Raw genomic sequence first — 20,649 nt, 5'->3', positions numbered from 1 at the left:
AATCTCTCAGTGAAGAACTTTCTCCTCACCTCGAGCCTAAACTTGCCCTGGCGCAGCTTGAGACTGTGTCCTCTTGTTCCTGTTTCCTCTTGAAACCTCTAAATACTGCATTTCTATTGGCAACAACACAGGCCTGCAACAGCTGAAATATTTGTCCAGAATTTCCGAGCTTCTTGTAAAAAGAGTGTCATTGTCTTGGTTGAGAAGCAGTAGCAGGCTTGCTCCTTGACCCATGGACTACCTGGAGAACAGAATGCCCAAAGATGTTTGGGGCCATGAATTTTCCCCAGACTCTGCTTTTATGCTGACAAGGACTATGGCTGGCAGGGCTCTGTGCCTGTTGAGCAGCTGTGTAGTCACTTGCATTTATAGCTGTTTCTGACCAAGGAAGACACTGCCTACATTTCAGATAGCTCTCTTCTGAACTACAAGGAATTGGCCTTGCTGAGGTGGTGGTGCAGATGGGAATGACATTGCCACCATGCACGTTTTTGGGTAATATTAACTATGCTCCTTTTTTGGTTTCCTCCACAGATACTGTGTGGGAAAGAGATCCCACGCTGGGTGAACCGCCTGGCCTACTTCAGCTCATGCATCCCCTTCCTCCAGAGCTGCCTTCCCAAGGAGTGGCTGACCCCAGCAGCCCTGCAAAGCCACATCAGCCTGGGCCTCCACAAGGAAGAGCAGGGGGACACAACGGATGACGAGTCCCCCTCTACGTCGGCAACCCCCTCAGCCTCAGGCTCATCTCGAACCTGTAGACATACCCGGGTCTAAACTGTGCCCAGTATGCCCTCAAATAACATACCCCTCTCTCTTGTACTATTTCTTTTTCACACCCCTTCACACACCATGGTTTGTCTCTTCTTCAACAGACAACTCAGCAGAGGGAAGAGCCATTTTACTGAGGAGGTGAAGCTTCCATGAGCTACCACTACAGTTGCTTGGCAAAATGACTATGAATCCCAACACTGAACTGAGGAGTGTGGCAACTAAACTGGATTCTCCTCCCAGAGCCCCCATGCCCCTCAATCCACAGAGAACTGCTAGCTCTCTCAGGCATGAGGGCATGTGTTTGGGCAGGGGGGTAACATACTGTGATGTTCCTTCTCTGGAACTGTTTTATCTTTTTATCTATTCCCCCACCTTTGTGAGCCCAGCAGCCTCTTCTCTATTTTGCTGGGTTTGCCATTTCCCAGTGACAAATCTCCTGCCCACATCCAGTGAAGGAATCAGAGCCAGAACTCACCCTTCTCATCTCTTAGACCAGCAACAGCCCCATCCCTTTTGTAATTACCAGGTTTCTAATTCATGTGAAGGACAAACGAAAGGTGCTGCTGTTCTACAACCACCAGTTTTCAGTACTCAAATTTCAGAGCTAGAATGATCACCCTGCTCTTGAAAATAATAACAAAGAACATAGAAAATGAATGTGTTACTGTGGCTTTTCTTTGGGGTCAAAAAGAGGATGGGGCTACTGCTTAGAGGCAGCTAAGTAGATGCAGAGATGACTGTTGATCATATTGGTGCTTTTTGATTTTGTGTTGTGGTTGGGGTTTTTATGTTTGGTTGGTTGAGGTTTTGTTTGTTTGTTTGTTTTCCTCATGGATTCCCTGAGGAATCCCTCTCCTATCTAAAATTTGCTGCCTGTCTTTGGGGGAATGGCCTTCCTGAACGGAAGGAGGAGGAAAGAGAATTTACTGGGAAGTTCAGTATTTCCTTCAGAATGCCAATGTGTTTCCTTATCCTTACTTTTTGGAGGTGGAGGGGGCCACATCTGGAAATCATGGATGACCCTTCCAATGCATGGGCCACTGTAACACTTTCCATTGTGTGCACTACTTCAGTGGCATGAAAAATGGGCATAGTTGTCTCACTGGCATCTCCAGGCTTGCTCTTGACAAGAATCTGGTCCTTGGATGTATTTATACTCATTTTGACAGCTGATGAGAAAGGAGAGGAGGAGAAAAGGACAAGTATACCAACTCTTCCAATTACCTCACTAGGACTTTAGTCAGAAGACATAGGAGAGATTTACAGAGGAAATCCAGGCCCCCTCTCTCCCTTGCAACTCCTCTTGGCTGCAGAAAGATGGATGAAAAAGTAGCAGGCACTTGTAGATAGGGTTGCCATTTTAGAAATGCTGTTCTCAACAGCTACTACCACCTCAGGACTTCCACTCTCTGCTCAGAAAGAACCACAAACCCTTAAGATGGGTGGTTGTTTCCTCTGATTGGTTGTAATAGCATGCTAGGGCCAAACAGCTGTCTCTTTTGCTCAGGTATACAGAAGTGTGTGCTTTCAGGGCTGAAAGTCGTGGCTATAATGTACATCATGTCTGCACAGGCAGTGCTTAATGGTTTGTTACATGTGCATGCTCTTAGGCTTTGGAGAGATCTATTGGATGGAAATACATTTCATAGGATGGCCTCACTCCACTGCCTCCTGAAGTGATGCGTGTTTGGGCAATCTTTACAACATGCCTCTCATTTTCAGCCTCCAAACAATTTGCTGCAAGTTCTGTACTGAACTAAAGTCAGGTTCCTGCTTAATCTTGGCTACTCACAGCCAATATTCCACTGTGAGCAATTCTGCAGCTCCTGGTAGGTATCCAGTCCAGCACCAATCCTGATTACCCTGGCTTGTTCAGGGATGTTTAATAAGATTTTCATCCTGTTCTCCTTCCAGCTGTCCAAAGCCCACGTTACACAATGTACTTTGCACTCTCTATTCCTCTGCAGTCATGGTGACTGCAGCCTAAACCAGCAGTGCTAGCTTCATTTGTCTGAAGTTCCCAGGGTGCCTGCCAACAGCCAGCAGCACATTATGTGCAGTGAATTTTAGAATCTTTTAGGTCCTTCTCTGGAGGAAAGTGAGAAGAGGCTTTCCTAGAGCTTTTGTCTAGGCCAGGGAAACTGCAGTCAGAAACACGTAGTTCCTGATGTGGCAAAAGCCAGTGAGCCATCATGGTTGTGTTTCTGCTCTGCACCTGGGCTTCAGATACAGCACCATGTATCTGTCTAGGAGAAAACTAGGCCTCCAGAGAAACACTCCACACAGAAAAGCCTCTCATACTATTTCACAAAGTGAAAAAATTATTAACTGGCTGTATGGCAACCTGGTCAAGAAAGCTACATTCAGCCTTCCTGGGGACATGAATATGTACTTGAGGTATGGGGAACAACACTTAGGGTGAGCTGTCAATGCCACAAAATCCAGATGTTTATATATATATATATATATATATATATATATATATATATATATATATATATATATATATATTATGTTTGTCTTTTTGTTTATGACAGTAGGGGTCACACCAAGGAGGCATCAAACCTCTGTTCTAAATCAAAACCAGAATATTCCAGTCTTCAAAAGCATTTCTCCCCATGCCTCTGTTCAAGGTGACCAGCCAACAATGACAAGAACAAAGGGACACTGTGGAAATAAAATATGTATTGATGATAGCTTTACCTCTGTAATTCAACACCATTTTAGGTTATTAAACATGAAGACATTTTAAAAGTCTAATTTACTATTCATCTCTGGCACAGTGTGTTTATTTTAGAAACCTTTCTTATCCTTCCAATTATTAGAAAATGACTGTTGCTACACAATCATATTTGTATTTAGCTACACAGTTGTGTTCTCTTGCTGGTTTAGAGCATAACACCACAGGAAAATTGCAGATACCAGCAGTTATCAATTAAAACAAAAGAGCAGCTTGTGAATCTTAACAGGAGTACCCTATGGCACTGTCACAAACTCCTAATCCTTCTTCTTCCTGCCAGGACTTTTGGTGCCTTTTTAAAAGGTGGAATGGGAGGGCACCAACTCTGCATGTAAACATCAGCAGCTGTGGGTTCTGCTTCTAACAAAGAGGCAGGTGGGGCATTAAGACTGAAGGTGAGGCTAGCCTAATGCTGGAATACCAGAGCTGCAGTACAAACTGCTTCTCTGGAAAGTTAGGGTGAGAGGAAAGAGGTAAGTAATAATGTCTCTGCTCAGTATGCTTGTATCTGTAATAAGCAACTCTCTTAATTTCAGGAGATTAAATTTCAGACTATTCTTACTGTTTTGGATTTTTATTTTTTTTTGTTTGGGTTTTTTTGGTTTGTTTTGGTTTTGGTCAGTCAACTGTGATTTGAGGCCTGTGTCTTACAAAGTTTTAAAAGGCACACTCATATTTTCAGAGACCCTGGGTGAGCTGGTCCCCCAGCACTAAGCTTGTGCTCCGAGTTCATCCCAGTTTCACCACAGCACAGGGATGGAGACAGACCTGCTCGCTTGTTCTCATCACTCCCCACTGAAAGTTTGCATTTCTCTTTCCTTTGTGCTATTGAGGTACTTGCAAAGCAGTAATTTCCTGCTATGTTATTTTTTGGTTTCTCTTCAGTTCTGTTTGTCTCTAGGCTGGAGAGGGTTTCACAATGAGTGGCTACTGGATTGCAGTAATGTAAGCTTATCTTCTCATACGTGTTCGATTCTCCTCATTTTAGTTTGTATATAATTGGTGACTTCTGACATGTACCTCCACCAATTCCCTGATGTGAATGGAGAAAACCAAAGGAAGAAATCATCAGTGTTTCACTTTCAAATGGTTTTAAGTTACTCTTGCATTGAGGCAGGAGCTGCCCTATTCCACTTTGTGCTTGCTGTGCACACCATCAGGTTATGATTTGCATTGTGGAAAGGTTGTGTTGTGACTTATGAAGCATTTAGAAGAGGAGCTTTCATTCTCCCAGCTCCACTCTGCCACTGCCACACGCTACCAAAACTTTGGCTACAGTAATATATGAAAACACTGCAATCTATGGTTGATAAGTATGTGCTCTTACCTCTAACATGTCAGCACTCTAGGTGTTGTGCATGTGGCTGTAGCTGAAAGGTGTTAGAGTGGATGGCATGGCACATTTAAATACTAGCAGGAATGCATGACTAGTAGCTCTAAATGTCAGAGTAGGACTGACCAATACTGCTTCTATAGCCAGCTTTGTTTTGAGCAGGCTATAAAACTTTTTGGGGTCCAATGAGACTGCAATTAGGGATAACAATGCAGGAAAACAGACAGTTGGCCATGGCAATCTTCTTTCCACAGGAAACCATCCAGAACAAAAAACATGGCAAGTGACCAGGCCTTCACAAATGCTTTAATCAATGAGCTTTGAGGCAAAGGTCAACATTACAGAAGGCAGCCTTCAGCAAACACTAGTGTTCACCTACCAAAGCTAGTAGGGACATGCACACGCACTGAGCCAGTGTGGATAGCTCCAAGAAGTGATCAGCGATGCCTGCAGAAACGTGGGCAGGAGCCTGCTGAGCCGGGCTGTGCCACACAGGCTGGCTGGATCACAGGAACATGAAGGTTGGAAGGGACCTTTAAGGGTCATCCAGTCCAACCCCCATGCAATAAACGGAGAGATCAACTAGGTCAGGCTGTCCAGAGCCCCGTCCAGCCTGGTCTTGAAGAATTCCAGGGGCATGACACCCACCACCCCTCTAGGCAGCCTGTTCCAGTGTTTCACCACCCACACTGTGAATAATTTCGGCCTGATATCTAGGCTAAATCTCCCCTGTTTTGGTTTAAAATCCTTAATCCTTGTCTGGTTGCGGCAGGCTGTCCCCATCGTTCAAGTACTTGAAGGCTGCAATAGTTTCCCAGGAGCCTTCTCCTCTCCAGGCTGAACAGCCCAACGCTCTGAGCCTCTCCTCCCTTTCGCTCCATCCATCTCCCTTAGACGCCGAGGTTCGCGGTGCCCACGTCCAGCCCGTGCCAAACGCCCCGAGAGCAGGCGGCGGGGCGCAGGCAGCAGGGCGGAACGCTGTGTTCGCGGCGCGTTGCAGCGGCGGAGGGGGCCGCTGTGGAGGGCGGACCCGCGCCCCGCCGGAAGCGCCGCGGCCGCGGAGGAGGCGGGAGAGCGCCCCCGGGGCCTATGGGGAGGGCGGGGGATGGAGCGGCTGCGGAAGCTGTGGAGAGGCCGCACGATGACTTTCGGGGTCCCCCTGTTGGTGAGCACCGCGGGGAGGGGCGCTGGCACCGGGAGGGAGGAGCGGCCTGGGGGCGGGTCGGTGCGACGCCAGGCCCCGTCGCGGCGGCACCCCGTATGGGCGAGCGTGCGCCGGGGGTGCCCCTGTTGCCCTACGGTCGGAGGGTCTGGAGCTTTGAGCGCTCAGCCCAGGCCCAGGTCGTGTGTGCTTGCAGGGTCTGGCTGCCGTGTGCTGCGGGGCAGGGAGCGGCAAGAGGGGGGCACGCTGTGGGGAGGTGTCTGTTGAGGTCTAAGGGAGCACGGCGATTGGATTTGTGCTGGCAGGATGGAGAGCGAGGGTTGTCCTCGCTGCAGGACGGTGCTTCTGGCTTCCACAGTTGTTGGGACCTGCAGGGGACCTGCGTGTGCCCGGAGAGAAGGCGAGGGGAGGGCGTGAGCTGTGTGCTCCGCTCTGCTTGCAGGTTCAGTGATGGCATTTGGTGGTCAGGGGAAGGGTTAGCGTAGTCGTACAGATGTTTCTCACTAAAAGGTGAGGAGAACGCAGCTTGGTGTTTGTTTGTTTTAAGCATCACTTAAGTGTTCGTCCAGCTTCCTTTAGCTTTTCAGCGAATTTTAAACCGCAGTGGATGTCTGGGTCTGATACTTTGTATCTCTAAAGAAATGGAAAGGTCGTGAGTTGTATGATTTGATAGGTTAATAGCGATTGAGCTCCAACCAATAGGTGAGGCATAGCTGTGAAGAATAGTCGAGATTAGAAAATATCAGTAAAGCTAAAGGAATGAAAAACTTGTAGGATGGACAGCATAATGGATTGCTCTTGCACATCCTGACTACCTGTGCACACGAGAGCAGAAATTAAACAATACAGAGCACCTCTCCTATGAGGACAGACTGAGGGAGTTGGGGCTGTTCAGTCTGGAGAAGAGAAGGCTCTGAGGTGACCTAATTGTGGCCTTCCAGTATCTGAAGGGGGCCTACAAGAAGGCTGGGGAAGGACTTCTCAGGAAATCAGGTAGTGATAGGACTAGGGGGAATGGAATGAAGCTGGAGGTGGGGAGATTCAGGCTGGATGTGAGGAGGAAGTTCTTCACCATGAGAGTGGTGAAGCCCTGGAATGGGTCGTCCAGGGAGGTGGTTGGGGCACCGTCCCTGGAGGTGTTTAAGCCCAGGCTGGATGAGGCTCTGGCCAGGCTGATCTAGTGTGGGGTGTCCCTACCCATGGCAGGGGGATTGGAACTAGATGATCCTTGTGGTCCCTTCCAACCCTGACTGATACTGTGATACTATGATACATTTATGGATAGAGATGCAGGAAGGAAGAGCAAATCAGCAGCCAGGACAGTGTGAGTTTAGTTTGCGCAATTCCTGCCTCGGTTTCCATGTATACAATCAGTGTGGAAAAAGTTAGCAAATTTCTTGGCAGATAAAGAATAGGGCAAAGGATAAGTCCAACATTTTAATATTAGTACTTGATATTAGTACTAGAGATAATGGGTGTCAGACTCCTCGTGCCTCCAGCAGCATGCCTCAGAGAAATGGAGTGGTCCGAAGAAGAAGAATGACACTAGTCAGACAGTAAAGAGGTTCTAGAATAAGGACTTAAAGTGGAAATATCTTTGCAGATGAAGACACTGAAGTGTCTTTTCTCCAAATGCTGATGAAGACATTTGCAAGGAATGAAAACAGAGTTTAAAAACAAAACCACACAAAGAAACCAACAAACTACTGTGATAATACCAGCACTGAATAAATCATTTGCATCAATAACTCCACTCCCAGATAGTGCAGACAACCTCTTCATGTAATACCTGGCATAGAGTGATGAAGCATAGCATTAGAACTGGTTAGATATCCTGCTGCCTGCATGTATATCTAACAGGCCATCCATAACTTTGTTGCTTTCAGGCCCAGGCTGAATTTATTCTGCTTTCTGATTTGTCATGTCGGTTTTTGAGCGCTCTGACATTAATCCTTAGTTCAACACTACTTTTCTTAGATGTTTAAGGTTGGATATAGTTGTAGGTCACATGTTGTTTATAGCATTGTTTGATGTTTGCAATTTCTCTTTCAAGATGATGGGAACCCAGGCAGGCTAGTACTCTTCAGCTCAATTGTAACCCCATAAAAGGTTTTGGGAAAACGTTACATGATTAAATTACAGCTGCTTAGATGTGATAACCTGCTGGACTGAAAAAACTCACCATAGCTTTTCAATAATAAGCATAGCAGATTTTGTATTTGATGGTTGCCTGTAAGAGGGCCACAGAGCTGAGACCTCCAGTCTCCGGAGTGTCCAGGCCAGTAGATGGACACAGGAAATAGAATAGAATAGAATTAACCAGGTTGGAAAAGACCTTTGAGATCATCGAGTCCAACCTATCATCCAACACCATCTAATCAACTAAACCATGGCACCAAGCACCCCACACTCTCTTCCTAAACACCTCCAGTGATGGTGACTCCACCACCTCCCTGGGCAGCCCATTCCAATGGCCAATCTCTTTCTATGAAGCACTTCTTCCTAACATCCAGCCTAAACCTCCCCCAGCGCAGTTTGAGACTGTGTCCTCTTGTTCTGGTGCTGGTTGCCTAGGAGAAGAGACCAACCCCCACCTGGCTACAACCTCCCTTCAGGTAGTTGTAGATAGCAATAAGGTCTCCCCTGAGCCTCCTCTTCTCCAGGCTAAACAATCCCAGCTCACTCAGCCTCTCCTCAATAAGGCTTCTGCTCAAGGCCTCTCTCCAGCCTCGTTGCCCTTCTCTGGACACATTCAAGAGTCTCAATGTCCTTAAATTGAGTTTTGTGTAAGGTTTTGGCTTAATGAGCTTGTGTGTTAAGCCTAGACTGTGTATTTCTTTGTATTTTATATGCTTTGCTGTGCTCCCACTCTGTAACTATAGCATTGCAGTTTGTGAATAGCCTTTCCATTTCAATATTGCATTACCATCCAATCCACTCTGTGTGAGTGTTATTCTTTGGCCCCTTTTGGAGCAATGGAGCAATCTGTCTGCTTGTTAAACCATGACAGATGGCTCAGCTGGTATAGTAGATGAGGAGGTGCAACTGATACACAAGATCTTGAGTTTGATTAAGTTTTCTACATGACCTGTGTGAGAATTGCACATTACAGGAAGTATGGCAAGGATGTACTTATCATTTGTGTTCTCAGAGGATTGAAAACATACTGTGAAGTGTAATTAGATGCCTTCCAAATTGGAAGGTGTCTTAGGTGGGGTGCATCCTGCAGAAGTAATGTGGGCTGTAACCTAGCGATGTCATCCTGGGATACAGAAACTTGTCAAAAGTAAAGCATGGAACAGAGCTCTTCCAGACTACTCAAAGCTGGAGTAGTTTTCTGCCTTTGTGGTGGTATTGTAGAAATGATGAAGACAAACTCTGAAGGCTCAAGAAGAGTGACATGAAAGATGGAGTAGACATTTCTACTGCTTGGAGGAATTGACTTAGATGAGAGAAATGTGAGAAGTTCTGTGTATCATATATTAAGAGTGGTAATTGCTTTTCATGCCTTGGGAAGAAGGTACCAAAATAAATGTGCTGTAGATCAGATGTGAGGAAAACACCACTCTTTGTTAGGATAGGGCAGCTGTATACACCATAGGGTTTTTAAGGGGAGGGTCTGGCAGCAATGGCTTAGATTTTCTCAGTTCTGCTTCAGTGCTGGAGGTAAGGCTTCAGCTTCCCAGGGCAAGGCAGACCTGTGGTTATTCCTTTGGCCCTCCTAGTGCTTTAGCATGATTTGCCATAGGTCATAGCAGAATTTTTTGAGACTGGTTCCTTTGCACTGCCTACTTTCATTCCATTTCTGTTACTGCAGAGCACTTTCTTCCAGAGGCAATAGTGTACAGAGGAATACTTTATTATGTTTCTTTCCAGGGTTTCATATCTCCCTGCCTTAAAATTCTGATGCCCCATGAGTACTCCAGAATATTTCTGTGTTGCTGCCCAAAGGCTTCCCAAGGAGTAAGAAAATGGAAAATTCATGCAATTCTTGTCAGTTCCCCAGCTGTCTATTGAATGCTGAAAGCCTCTCTGTAGCTGAATTGTGCTAAAAGATCAATTACAGTAAAAAAAAGGGCACTGAATCCATACACAGAATCTGAGGGAGCCTGCCTTTGTAACCCTTGACATTCTGCTGAAATTGCTGATAATACTAAACCCAAACATTTCTGTTACCTTCTTACATTCCCCCCACATAATTCTTTTACTAGTCAGGACTTTGCCCTTCACTATTACCTAGGCTTTCATCAGTGACATATTTCCTTTTTGTGTTAAAATAACTACACTGCATTAAAATATTAAAAATATCAAAATAATGAAATGTAAATAAATAAATACAATATTAAAATGATTGCACTTGCTGTATGAATGAAAAGTCCCCATGCCCCTTTGTTTAAAGCCTCCAAGGTTAAAGAAGTCAAAATTCAAAGAGAGATTGCATGTCTCATACAGATGCACACACACACACACATATATATTGCAAATGTTTTTTACTTTGTAGTGTAAGTTATGTTGATTCTTCATTCCTTTGGGCCCAGGGCTGTTGGATTTCAGTGAATTTTCTTCTATTCTAAGGCTCAGAGAAGACCTTCTTGCTGTCTACAGCTACCTGAAGGGGGGTTGTAACCAGGGGGGGTTGGTCTCTTCTCCCAGGTAACCAGCACCAGAACAAAAGGACACAGTCTCAAGCTGCACCAGGGGAGGTTTAGGCTGGATGTTAGGAAGAAGTTCTTTACAGAAAGAGTGATTGGCCATTGGAATGTGCTGCCCAGGGAGGTGGTGGAGTCACCATCCCTGGAGGTGTTTAGCAAGAGACTGGATGAGGCACTTGGTGCCATGGTTTAGTTGATTAGATGGTGTTGGGTGATATGTTGGACTCGATCTCAGAGATCTTTTCCAACCTGGTTAATTCTTTTCTATTCTTGGTTGATCTTTAAACCTCAAACTGATGACAGCTTTCAGAGCAAACTGTAAATCACAGTTTTCAGTCATACTTTCTCAGAAGGTAAGAGTGTTTCCCTGTGAGCACAGACAAGACTGTAGGGGGTAGGAATTAAACCTTCAGGAAACCCTGATTTGTAAATGTTTCCTTTAACTCTGTGAACTTCACAGATGTGTTATCTCTGCGTGGTATGAAACAGGAAGCATGCAGGAAAGAGTGATGTAACCTGCTGTGGAATATTTTAGCAGCTTGAGTGCTACAGGGTGAGTAGTCTTAAAGCACCGGTGAGGATGGTAACATCTGTGTAGGTGTTGGGATGAGCTCCAGTGACCTGACAGATGCATCTGTAAAATTTGCAGTTGTGATGAAGGCCCGTGCCTCTCTGTGGCAACTTCAACATCTTTGTCAGCTATACTGACATCTCCATTTCCTACCAAGATCATGGGAGCCTTTTCATTACCACATGAAGCTTAACTTTCATGTCTTCTCGATACTTGGTTCTGTTACAGAAAATGAGCTTCAGTCACCACTGCTTTACATTCCACAATCAACTCTACCTGGCCAAAAGCAAGGTTGTCTGTCAATGTCCTATTGCTGCTGTGATGCTTCTGTAAGATCTTGAGAGAGCAAGGCTGTTGGAATGTGCTGCCCAAGGAGGTGATGGAGTCGCCGTGCCTGGAGGTGTTCAAGAGGGGACTGGACGTGGCACTTGGTGCCATGGTTTAGTAGTCATGAGGTGTTCGGTGACAGGTTGGACTTGATGATCTTTGAGGTCTTTTCCAACCTTGTTGATTCTATGATTGCAGCTAGTGGATCCCATGTCCTCCCTTTCTTATGAGACACTGAACATGTAAGGTTGCTTCTCTAGTGCTGGAACTAATTTTTTTAGGCAAGTACAAAGGGTGGTTCTAGATCAGTGAGGAAATGTGTTTGGATTTCAGAACTGCAAAGCAGTAACAGTTTTTGTAAAAGTTTAAAAACTGTTTCAAAAAAAGAACATTATTACATAGGTTCCCCTCACTTCCCCAAACTTGCCTTTGTGGTTCTGCCTCTGTCTGATTCAAAACAGACATCTGTCATACTCCCTAAGCTGCAAGATGAATGTGTAGACATAGCTCCAGTTCTGTTGTCAACATGTTAACAGTGAAAATTTCAATTCTGAGGATGCAAACTGGTGTCTTGGCAGAGACAAAATAGTCTGTGGCTCATTTGAGGGTTTCTGTTGCACACCTAAAATAAATATATATTGCTTTGTAGGTGTAGTGTTGCAAATTTCAAACTTGCAGTATGTTGCAAAATTCTCCATATTCTCCATATCTATAGAAGTAGATTTTGGACATATTTTTGTGTTTTCTGGTTTGGTTTTTTTTTTTTTTTTTCCTCTCTGTGTAGTGTCTATACTTTTAAAAGTACTTTGCTTTACAGTATCACAGATCACAGTATCACAGTGTCACCAAGGTTGGAAGAGACCTCAAAGATCATCAAGTCCAACCTGTCACCACAGACCTCATGACTAAACCATGGCACCAAGTGCCACATCCAATCCCCTCTTGAACAACTCCAGGGACAGTGACTCCACCACCTCCCTGGGCAGCACATTCCAATGGCTAACAACTCTCCAGTGAAGAACTTTCTCCTCACCTCGAGCCTAAACTTCCCCTGGTGCTGCTTGAGACTGTGTCTTCTTGTTCTGGTGCTGGTTGCTAGGGAGAAGAGACCAACCCCCACCTGGCTACAACCACCCTTCAGGTAGTTGTAGAGAGCGATGAGGTCTCCCCTGAGCCTCCTCTTCTCCATGCTAAGCAACCCCAGCTCCCTCAGCCTCTCCTCATAGGGCTTGTGCTCGAGGCCTTTCCCCAGCCTTGTTGCCCTTCTCTGGACACGTTCAAGTGTCTCAGTGTCCTTCTTAAATTGAGGGGCCCAGAACTGGACACAGTACTCAAGGTGTGGCCTAACCAATGCAGAGTAACAGGGGCACAATGACTTCCCTGCTCCTGCTGGCCACACTGTTCTTGACGCAGGCCAGGATGCCATTGGCCTTCTTGGCCACCTGGGCTTCTCCTTCTGGATCTTGTCTTTGTTTGATGTGCTGCGCCAAGTGTTGCCAAAAGAGGAGATGGGGTAACTTGGGAGAGTGTGAGAGTTTCCCGTGAAGAAATGTGTTTCTAAAATCTCTGTCCATGTTTCTGCACACAGAGTACTATAATGCCATCTACTTTGCTGCCTTGAGAAGTACAGGTTTACTTGGAGGAACACTTTGTCTAGAGATGCCAGGAATGCGCATCTCATACAGGACAAGAAGAAAGAGCAGAGTAGAACGAGTCCCTGACAACGAGATCAGTGATTCCAGGTACTATTAGAGAAGGTCAGTGGCATCTTAAGCCCTTGTTAATGAACCAGTTGTCTCAGCCTTTTTTGACAAACAAAATAAAGCAAAGCACCCCACCCCAAACACACACCTTTCCCAGGCATCAGGACATGCAATTCTTTTTCAGTACGTTAGTTTCATTCTTTGGCGAAGTCAGGGTCACCTGAAAGCCATGATGATGCCCAGAAGTATTTTGCAAATACTGTGAAATGTTAATTGATTGTGCTGTGAGACACTGAAAGTTTTACAGGGCTAATGGATTGGGGAAATGTTCTTATCATTTAAATAACTAAATTTCCCCAGATTTCTTTAAATAGAATTAACCAGGTTGGAAAAGACCTTTGAGATCATCGAGTCCAACCTATCATCCAACACCATCTAATCAACTAAACCATGGCACCAAGCACCCCATCCAGTCTCTTCCTAAACACCTCCAGGGATGATGACTCCACCACCTCCCCAGGCAGCCCATTCCAATGGGCAATCACTCTTTCTATGAAGAACTTCTTCCTAACATCCAGCCTAAACCTCCCCTGGTGCAGCTTGATATTGCGTCCTCTTGTTCTGGTGCTGGTTGCCTGGGAGAACTGACCAAGTTCCACCTGTCTACAACCTCCCTTCAGGTAGTTGTAGATAGCAATAAGGTCTCCCCTGAGCCTCCTCCAGGCTAAGCAACCCCAGCTCCTCCAGCCTCTCATCATAGGGCTTTTGCTCCAAATACAGCATTCCCAATTAATTTCATAAAAAGCCTCTGAATTCTGTGTCCTGGGCTGTGCCGAACACAAGGCACACCTTTTTTTCCCCATGGATTCTGGAAGATCTGCCCATAAAAGATGATGTGAACAGGGAGAGACATGGGAAATTCTTAGGAGTAATCACATTTCTGAGATCTATGGCTGCCATCAGTGTCTATGTGTAGAAACCATTATTACATTATCTTCTGATGCTGGTTGAGAAAGGATTACTCCAATCAGCATTTTTCACTTTTAGATATGTCCATGTTATTGTTAACATCATTCACACTATCACCTTGATCAAATCATAAGATTGAACTGCAGGACTTTTATTGGTATCTATTACTTCATGTCACTTTACAATAAGGTGTGACATATGCATAGCAGTTGATTTAAATGTTAATACACTTTGGAGAGAGGAGCAGAAATTAACACTTACCCACAGGAAGAGAATTCTGACTTCTAATACTTGCAGATAAATTGTGACTGCCTGTAAGAGTCACAAGTGTTACATTTGTAGCCTGGAAAGGCAATAAATACAAACCTGTTCTTAAAATTTTAAACTGGTTACTCCTAATCATTGAAGCACAGAACATTGCTTTTATGCTTCAGTGACTGGTATTATAAATACTGGGTCTCTGAGCTGATGATGAGATACATCTTTGACTTCTGCTGCACTTCTGCTCTGCATCTCCTGTTCATCTGTTTGGTTTTGAACCCACAGTGGAGTGTGGAGCTGTTCCAGACAAAACCCCTGGAACTGTTTGTGCTGGAGTGGAAGCCAGTGTGTGTTCAAGCTCAATGAGCTTCTGTGGACTCCAGTTTGGGCTGTCTGAATTAGCTGATTTCATTCTTTCAGTTGGCCATCAGGCCTTAATATTTCACAGTATCACAGTGTCACCAAGGTTGGAAGAGACATCGAGGATCATCGAGTCCAACCTGTCACCACAGACCTCATGACTAGACCATGGCACCAAGTGCCACATCCAATTTCCTCTTGAACTCCTATAGGGACGGTGACTCCACCACCTCCCCGGACAGCACATTCCAACGGCTAACAACTCTCTCAGTGAAGAACTTTCTCCTCACCTTAAGCCTAAACTTCCCCTGGTGCAGCTTGAGACTGTGTCCTCTTGTTCTGGTGCTGGTTGTCTGGGAGAAGAGACCAACCCCTTCCTGGCTACAACCACCTTTCAGGTAGTTGTAGAGGGCAATGAGGTCTCCTCTGAGCCTCCTCTTCTCCAGGCTAAACAATCCCAGCTCCCTCAGCCTCTCCTCACAGGGCTGTGCTCAAGGCCTCTCCCCAGCCTTGTTGCCCTTCTCTGGACACATTCAAGTGTCTTGATGTCCTTCTTAAACTGAGGGGCCCAGAACTGGACACAGTACTCAAGGTGCAACCTAACCAATGCAGAGTACAGGGGCACAATGGCTTCCCTGCTTTCTGAGCTCATCTTTTGAATCAATGCCTTAAACTTTTGTTCTGATTCTTAACCTTTGAGTACTATTTTCCAGGTAAATATTATACACTCTTTAGTAGTCCATATTTCTTCTGTGTTCCACTTTAAAGCATAAATAGAGTGTGTTTGCCTTGTTGAGTGCTGTTCAAATGGCTAACTTGGCACTTGGGGGAACTGAGGTTCTATGTTGAGACTCAGAAGAGGAACATAAGTACAGACTTCTCTGTTTTCACTTTGTGTGTTTAGTCCTGCTCCAAGTCTCCATCTTCTTCAGGGGATGGCGATGGTTGATGTGTACTTTAGTGCATTTAATCTGCATCCTCTGTCCAGTGTTGTTAATAGGGAAGTTTTACCTGAGTAGTAGTGTTTTCTTTTTATGTTCTTTACTGCTGCTTTCAGTTTATTGTTTTGAGCTGGGCCTAGCATACCACAAGAACACCAGCTTGCCATGATATGTCACTATCTCTCATTGTAATGTGCTGGTGAGAGGCCTCGAGCACAAGCCCTACGAGGAGAGGCTGAGGGAGCTGGGATTGTGCAGCCTGGAGAAGTGGAGGCTCAGGGGAGACCTTACTGCTCTCTACAACTACCTGAAGGGAGATTGTAGCCAGCAGGGCGTTGGTCTCTTCTCCCAGGCAACCAGCACCAGAACAAGAGGACACAGTCTCAAGCTGCACCAGGGGAAGTTTAGGCTTGAGGTGAGGAGAAAGTTCTTCACTGAGAGAGTTGTTAGCTGTTGGATTGGGCTGCCCAGGGAGGTGGTGGAGTCACCATTTCTGGAGGTGTTTTGGAAGAGACGGGATGGGGTGCTTGGTGCCATGGTTTAGTCATGAGGTGTTGGGTGACAGGTTGGATTTGGTGATCTTTGAGGTCTCTCCCAACCTTGGTGATTCTGTGATTCTGTGCCTTGTCTGGATTGGAACTTCTGATTAAAGGGAACGATAATGTTAATAAAGAATCAAAGCGTTGGCTTTCAGAAGCTTACGAAGAAAGAGAAGGTGGTGCTCTGAAAGTGCAGCTTGACCACCAGGGCACACTTGGGTTTTCAAGCAGCTGCAGAGTGAAATTCCCTTGCCACCTGGCCAGCCCAAGCAATGTGTGTAATGCAAAATGACAATGCTGTGTCTGAAAATGCCCTTTTGTGCAAATTCCCATGCTGAGGAGCATACATATGTTTCTGTCTCCTCTGCATTGTTCTTAGTTTGGTTTCCATCAAATGCATTTTCTGTGCTTTCCAACCTGTTATGGAATGGGCATTTAAATAAACAATGACATAGAACAGTAGCAGTGAAAGGATATGGACAGGTTTAGTTTTGTTTTACTTTGGCCCGTAGTCATTCATATTTGCAAAGTCACACTCTGTATGGAACCAATTAACCAAATACCTTGGGTCAAGTTTAATACTCCATACAGAGTTGGGCATGCTGTGAAAACTATACCCCTCTGCTTTATCAGTCAGTTACAATTGGCTCCAGTTTACACCAGCTGCTGTCCCAGGGTGGTAGGTCTCAGGGTGGGTGCTGACCCAGCATAGTAGCCATGCAGTCATCTACTGGCATATTAAATCCATTTTTAATGTAATGCAAATCAGTCTTTCTGCAGTTTGTGAATTCTGGTGTATGCATTAAGTCAGTGCAGTTTGCTGTCCTTTTGAAGAAAATGACTACTAAGGGATGGATAGTTTCAGATTTTGGGTTTCCTCAAAGGAGGCCTCTGATCTGAACTGAAAATTGTATCCATTTGTTGTAGACAAGAAGAAAAGTTAGACTCCCTTCTGTGCCCATCGAGGGTAGAGAGAGGATTTAGTAAGTTTCTGAGGAGACTTTGCACCTTTCTGTCTTCTGAGTAGTTTCAGCTTTAGAGCCAAGTGCTGGAATGGCTGTGGAAAAACTCCCGAGAGTAAGAGCTGGCAGAGGGGGGCGCCTCAGGTTAAGATGACTTGCCTGGGTCTTTTCTGGGACTGGCAGTTTGCCCTGCTACTTTATTTAGGGAACTGAAAAGAGACTTCAGTCTTCTGGGCTGTCAGATTGCCATCTTTCACCAGTCTTGCATTGCACATAAGACAGTTTTTTAAACAGGAACCCCCCCAAACCCTTCTTACCACGATCCCTGCAAGCTAAAAGAAAACCATTCACATGACTGTTCTAATTTTGACACTCCTGACAAATAGCTGGAGGCTTTTGCAGCAGCAATCTTGAGGTTAGAAAATTATCATGTACCTTCTCAGTGATGTATATCATAACACTTCCCACCACTGTGTAATCTGTGTTGCCAGCACTAAATACTGTGATTTGGTTCATTTAGGGATTTATTTAATGTTGTAATCTGGCCTTCACAATTAGTCCTGTAGCAGGACTGGCTTTCTCAAACAACAGAGATGCCTGTAATATGGCAAATTGCTGGGTGCTGCCAGAGAAATAATTTCTGGTTACTTTAACCCACTGCACTGAAGATGGTTGCTTTAGATTGTGCAGGAGACTGAAAATATGGGGAATAGAATAGAATAGAATAGACCAGACCAGACCAGGTTGGAAGAGACCTTCAAGATCATTGTGTCCAACCTATCGTCCAACACCCCCTATCAACTAAACCATGGCACCAAGCACCCTATCAAGTCTCCTCCTGAACACCTCCAGTGATGGTGACTCCACCATCTCCCCAGGCAGCCCATTCCAATGGGCAGTCACTCTCTCTGTGTAGAGCTTCCTCCTAACCTTCAGCCTAAACCTCCCCTGGTGCAGCCTGAGACTGTGTCGTCTTGTTCTGGTGCTGATTGCCTGGGAGAAGAGACCAACCTCTGCCTGTCTACAGCCTCCCTTCAGGGAGTTGTAGAGAGCAATAAGGTCACCCCTGAGTCTCCTCCAGGCTAAACAACCCCAGCTCCCTCAGTCTCTCCTCATAGGGCTTGTGTTCCAAGCCCCTCTCCAACTTTGTTGCCCTTCTCTGGACATGCTTTGGCTATAAGTCCCAAGTTCTGCTGTCAAGAGAACAGTTAGAGTGACCATCTCACTGTAGCTGGTGACAAGTGCAAACATTCCCCATCCTAAGATGTGATTCAAGAGACAGGATTGCTGCCATCTCTAACTGATTGCATAACGTACTTCCCAATGGAGAAGGGAACAAATAGAATTTTGAAAGGAATGTTATTAAAGAGAATTTTATGTCACTTTTTTTTTTAAACATAAAAGATTTATTGAGGTTGCTGAGTGTATGTGACAGATGGTGCTCTTATGTCACATCCTATCTTTCATTTTGTTTTGGAACATGCAAGTCTTCCATGCATGCATAATTGCATTACAACATTGCAGGGTTCTTTTTTGTCTTGGTTGGTTTTGGTTTTGTTTTGGTTTGGTTGTTTCGTTTTGTGTTGTTTGTTTGTTTGGGATTTTTTGGGTTTGTTTGCTTTTTTTTTGTCTGTGTGTGTAGTGACTGAAACATAAAGGAATAATCCAATGTGAGATCTTTAGGGGGAGGTGGTGCTAGCAGTGCTGATATATGCTCTTTGCTTTGCTGTAAAGTGCTGGCTGACTGGTATGTTTTATGATTTTTGCCTATTGAAGGTAAACTTCAGATGACAAGGGAACAGGGAGAAGTTATAATTTCCTTGATGTACTGAATGCATTTGAGTAGCTGGACAGATGATGTTCACTGTGTAATAATGGGGTTTGCTCCACACTCTGAAGCATATAAAATAAGTAGTTCCCTCACAATCAAACAATGCAGGTCTATTTGAAATGTTAATCTTCAGAGCTCTTCAGATGCCAGTGCCTTAATGATTTATGATGTAAGTAATGTATCTGTATGATCCTAAAATTTGGCATGAAATAAAATATACCTTAATATTCTTTATATGCTGCATTACTTTTCCCCTTTCAGTAAACTGGAGGGTGAACTTGAGCCTGACTTCATTAGAATGTTGCCAACCTAACTGCTTTATTTATATGGCATCCTGAATCCTGGCATTCAACAAGTCCAAGTGCCGGGTGCTGCACTTTGGCCATGGCAACCCCATGCAGAGCTACAGGCTGGGATCAGAGTGGCTGGAGAGCTCCCAAACAGAGAGGGACCTGGGGGTGCTGATTGACAGCTGCCTAAACATGAGCCAGCAGTGTGCCCAGGTGGCCAAGAAGGCCAATGGCATCCTGGCCTGCATTAGGAATAGTGTGGCCAGCAGGATCAGGGAAGTCATTGTGCCCCTGTACTCTGCATTGGTTAGGCCACACCTTGAGTCCTGTGTCCAGTTCTGGGCCTCTCAGTTTAAGAAGGACATCGAAACACTTGAATGCGTCCAGAGAAGAGCACAAGGCTGGGGAGAGGCCTTGAGCACAAGCCCTATGAGGAGAGGCTGAAGGAGCTGGGATTGTTTAGCCTGGAGAAGAGGAGGCTCAGGGGTGACCTCATTGCTCTCTGCAACTACCTGAAAGGTGGTTGTAGCCAGGAAGGGGTTGATCTCTCTAGCAACCAGCACCAGAACAAGGGGACACAGTCTCAAGCTGCACCAGGGGAAGTTTAGGCTTGAGGTGAGGAGAAAATTTTTCACTGGGAGAGTCATTAGTCATTGGAATGTGCTGCCCAGGGAGGTGGTGGAGTCACCATCCCTGGAGTTGTTCAAGAGGGGATTGGATGTGGCACTTGGTGCCATGGTCTAGTCATGAGGTCTGTGGTGACAGATTGGACTTGATGGTCTTTGAGGTCTCTTCCAACCTTTGTGATACTGTGTGATACTGTGGTAACTTCCAGTGTGTCTTTTATACCTGGACTAGTGGATGGAACATACTGAATTTTGCTGTTGCCCTTGGCTTACACTGGGAAAATTTGTCCCTGGTAGTATTATTTGAATTGAGGAGTGGCTTTGCAAGGAATGTAGAGGTTATCTCTATTTTGTAGATGGGAAATTAGAAAGGTATGTGAGACCTATAGAATATGTAAAGCCAACAAGCTGATAATGATGCTGGACTTTTAAATTAGAGTCTTGTCTCACTTTTAATCATTTTGACTGGTGACTCTTGCTGCTTCGTTGTTGTTTGTGTGTATGCATTCTTACTTCTATATCTAGTTAAATTAAGGTAGTGAGGATATTTTCCCTCATAATGCAAAGAAGAGAAGGCAAACACGTAAATCAGGACTAGCATTTCCACT

General features: G+C 45.2%; 2 protein-coding genes across 3 annotated transcripts in view; both read left to right on the top strand.

Annotated features, from left to right (window-relative positions):
• The window catches only part of LOC137453148 (deubiquitinase DESI2-like), a 79,468-nt gene extending 75,367 nt beyond the window's left edge, over window positions 1-4,101 (top strand). For both annotated transcript variants that reach the window (XM_068162126.1, XM_068162125.1), the window contains one exon: window positions 535-4,101. In XM_068162126.1, the coding sequence (XP_068018227.1) occupies window positions 535-777 (243 nt within the window). In that variant the 3' untranslated portion in view covers window positions 778-4,101. The remainder of the gene's footprint in view (window positions 1-534) is intronic.
• A 1,806-nt stretch (window positions 4,102-5,907) lies between these two features.
• The window catches only part of COX16 (cytochrome c oxidase assembly factor COX16), a 60,165-nt gene continuing 45,423 nt past the window's right edge, over window positions 5,908-20,649 (top strand). The window contains exon 1 of the mRNA XM_068162128.1: window positions 5,908-6,012. Within this exon, the coding sequence (XP_068018229.1) occupies window positions 5,953-6,012 (60 nt within the window). The 5' untranslated portion in view covers window positions 5,908-5,952. The remainder of the gene's footprint in view (window positions 6,013-20,649) is intronic.

The sequence above is a fragment of the Melanerpes formicivorus genome, unplaced genomic scaffold (genome assembly GCF_026170545.1).
Source record: "Melanerpes formicivorus ecotype bairdi unplaced genomic scaffold, bMelFor1.0.p_v2 SCAF_62, whole genome shotgun sequence".
Taxonomy (NCBI): domain Eukaryota; kingdom Metazoa; phylum Chordata; class Aves; order Piciformes; family Picidae; genus Melanerpes; species Melanerpes formicivorus.
Note: the sequence above shows the minus strand (reverse complement) of the source record. Positions and strands in the feature narration are given on the sequence as shown.